Source organism: Cystoisospora suis, assembly GCF_002600585.1.
Source record: "Cystoisospora suis strain Wien I chromosome Unknown contig_5752, whole genome shotgun sequence".
Taxonomy (NCBI): domain Eukaryota; phylum Apicomplexa; class Conoidasida; order Eucoccidiorida; family Sarcocystidae; genus Cystoisospora; species Cystoisospora suis.
In genome coordinates, this window is record NW_027158542.1 from 1 (window position 1) to 3,317 (window position 3,317).

A 3,317-nucleotide genomic window follows, 5' to 3' on the forward strand; every position below is an offset into this window, starting at 1 on the left:
GCCTCCGCCCTGCCGACAGATGACTTGTGATACGAATCAATAATATTTCGTCTTCCGCTGTTTGGCACCAACTGCTTCACATGGTGAGCTTACTCAGCGTCAGATCGCCAGCCGCAATCCATTGTCGCAACCTCGTTACCGGATCCCATGCGGCAATGGCTGCTGAAAATACTGAAATAAACATTGAATGCCCACACACGACCGACAGACAGAACCAGAACACACGATCACCCGCCCACGAGAATGGGCCGCCCCCCGACTCAGTCTTACACCGCTGGCACATATTATTTCATCACTCAGCACGCCCGTCACTTCGGTGAGTGACAACTACCAAAAAGAAAAGTGTGCTCCCATACACACTCCTGTTGCCGCAATAGGAGTGCATGTGGGAGCGCACTTTTACCCAAGCCCCTTCGCCGCACTCTGCTTTCCTTCTTCTAGCGAGAATCCAACACGGCTGCTACGGCCCCCCAAGATGACGGGCTCGCACTTTCGTGGACTTCCCTGATGGCTGCTGCTAGGGCGCCGCCTGACAACTCTTTGTGTCTACACCAGAAAGCGGCATCTTCTGAGCAATCAGGACAGCTGCTTCTAACCACCGCAGCTCAGACACCTTTCGCGCCTTCCGGAAGTGACGGCATTGAGCCACTCTTTTCATGGAGCGATCCGCGCATATATCCTTCTGCTATCAGTCCGGCCACCGCTGAGGCCCGACGCGTACCTGCCGCGTCTCATGGCTCTAAACCGGAGTAAAAGCAAACAACTCAGTCCGGTACAAGGCAAATCTTAGACCAACCAGGGACACCCGGGTCAGTGCACTACTAGCGATGAAAAAAGGGCCGCCGTCGATGGCGGGAACCGCTAGTACACAACTCTTTAAGCCTAAACAAATCCACAAGTGACGTGAAGCCAAAAAATACTCACACTCCACGGCAAACCCCTTGCACTTACTAACCTGACGCTTCGGGCGCAAGAGCCTCATGTGACGGGGGTTCCTCTGACGACTGTCTCTTCAGACGTAGATACAAGCGTTCACGTGGCGCCCATGTCTCTCGGCCAATCACTAGAACAACTTTACAGAGTAAAGCCTTCACTGTGGAATCCGTCACGCCGAGAGCGTTCCATGACTGACGGAGTGCCGCTGCCAACGTCGCGGTTGGAGGGTGAGCCAGGGCGCGGGTCGCATTCAGGCATTTGGTCGAGTGGCTTGTAGGAAGTACTCTTGACATTCTCAGCAACGTGAGCTGACCTAGGATAGCTGAGGCGAGTACGTCGTTGATGCGATCGGAAGTCGGGTTTTCTTCTCCGTCGAATGCCTTCATGCTTGCAGTCAAAGATTCAAACCTCTCAGCCTCTTCAGCTACCAAGATATCTGTCCACACCTCTCTCTCTGCAGCTATCAGGACGACGCAGACAACCGAAATGTGGGCCACGGAAATCGAGTCACGGTTTAAAAGCACCCGCAATATCACTTTGGAGAAGCATTTCAAGCCAGTCCTTCTCTAGCCCGACCGGCGCGTGCACGTCCCTACACACTGTAACCATGGACAGCAGGTCGCTTCGAAGAGACTGTGAAGACAGGCTTGAGTATATCTCGTGACGATTGGGTGCCGAATTCAGAACGCTGCCTTCCTCGAGAAACCCCGACCAGTGCGCACATCAAGAAGCGGACGTACTAGCTCTTGCACGGTGTCACGCATCCACTGCACAACTTTTGCTAGGCCGACGAGCTTCTTAAACTCCACGTGTACCGCAACCCCCTCACCGAAGCGCGTGCCCCTCCTGAAGCTTACCGGTTGCTACGTGAGCGTGGGTGAACGTGCCTCGATCGAGCTCTCGTGCGACGGCGGTCGATAAGGAAAGGAATGCGGCCGCATCTACCGTCCGAAATGGGCGATCCTGCGGAAACTTTGCTGTTGCTGGACAGGAAGAACACGACAGCCAAAATGGCAAGAACGAGTAGGTAAGATGGGAGACGCCACACTTGCACCCGAGACAGAGAGGCCGAACAGTTAAAAGCATGATAAGCTCGCTTGTGGGGTGAGGACGCTGCTTTTACCTCACCGGCGCTGCTAGCACGCAGCTGCGGATATATCAAACCTCGCGACACGCCGGGCCTAATGTCCCGTCGACCCGCTGCGCTCGAGAGTCGTTTCATCTTTCTCTACTCACACAATGCCCCTACAAGCTCGGTCAGAACCAAAATGAACTCTGTCTTCAAACATAAACCGTAGAAGCTTACTCTTAGAAACCGATGACGAAGAAGATTTGGTGGATTGCACTGGCATGTCCGCAGCAGATGCCTGCGACAACTCGGCACTCCGCCCCGCATGATCGCCTGGAGGTATGGAGCCTGACAGACAGCCACAACGAACATCACAGAGACGGAATTCATGTACTCCGAGGAGCACGCTGGATGCTGTATTCAACTGTTACGCGCACACCATCCGAATAAGCTGCGGGACGCTTCATTACACAAAAGCGACGGCATCAAGGAGTGTTCAGTTTTACCGAGAAAAACCGCTAATTCGCTGCTGCAGTCGACATCGCCACTAAGTACCACACTGTCAGGGACCGCGACTGCGTTCAGGACTAAGATGAACTTCAAGGCCGCTTCCAGGCGAGCAGGACTACAGGCTGGCAAGCCCCTGCTGCAGTCTCTCGGACAGGCTAACCACGGCACGGGTGGGTGTCCCATCTGCGGCGAGTACCGGAGATTCTTCACCCAGGGGTAGACGGTGGGGAGGGGAAGCAAACACAAGGCGAAAGGCGCACGAAAGTGCTGTGCTACGTGCTACTCTCCAGCTCACAACGAGATCGCTCGGAGACCGTTACGCAGATGCAACTAGACCTTTCGAATGGTAAACATTTGTTTGAGAGCGAACACCTGACGAGGTCCCCGATGTCAAATTCACAGCACGTTTGTCAGTAGCTCAGCGTCGGTAGGAAGAACGCAACGCTCTCTGGTAGAGCCCTGTTGCACGCTGCCCTCGGGCGTCTTCTGGCATCTGCGTAACACATCCTTCCACTTCGCCATACATACAGATACACTTATCGTTCCGATGGCTCCCGGGGAACCCTGACACTTACTTGCGCCGTCCAGAAAACGCCCGAGCAAGCCCTCCTTGTCTTCTTTCCCTGGAAAAACGAAGTAGACGGACGCATACAACCACAATATATGACTGCTGAAATGATCGGGTACGTACCGAGCTGCATGCCTCGCGAATCTCCACTGGCCGGCAGCAAGACGCCCACGCTACTGAGGATAAGAGTCCAAACCTACACAGATCGTCACGCAGTGCTTCTCCCGATAAAGA

At 54.5% G+C, this 3,317-nt stretch overlaps 1 protein-coding gene across 1 annotated transcript in view; it reads right to left on the bottom strand.

Moving 5' to 3' along the window:
* Positions 1-47: 47 nt before the first annotated feature.
* Positions 48-3,317, bottom strand: part of CSUI_009554 (uncharacterized protein) — a 7,585-nt gene continuing 4,315 nt past the window's right edge. Inside the window, exons 6-10 of the mRNA XM_068069669.1 lie at positions 3,091-3,138; positions 2,243-2,353; positions 1,794-1,919; positions 956-1,396; positions 48-171 (exon numbers count right to left, since the gene is read on the bottom strand). Of these exons, the coding sequence (XP_067918355.1) occupies positions 77-171; positions 956-1,396; positions 1,794-1,919; positions 2,243-2,353; positions 3,091-3,138 (821 nt within the window). The 3' untranslated portion in view covers positions 48-76. The remainder of the gene's footprint in view (positions 172-955; positions 1,397-1,793; positions 1,920-2,242; positions 2,354-3,090; positions 3,139-3,317) is intronic.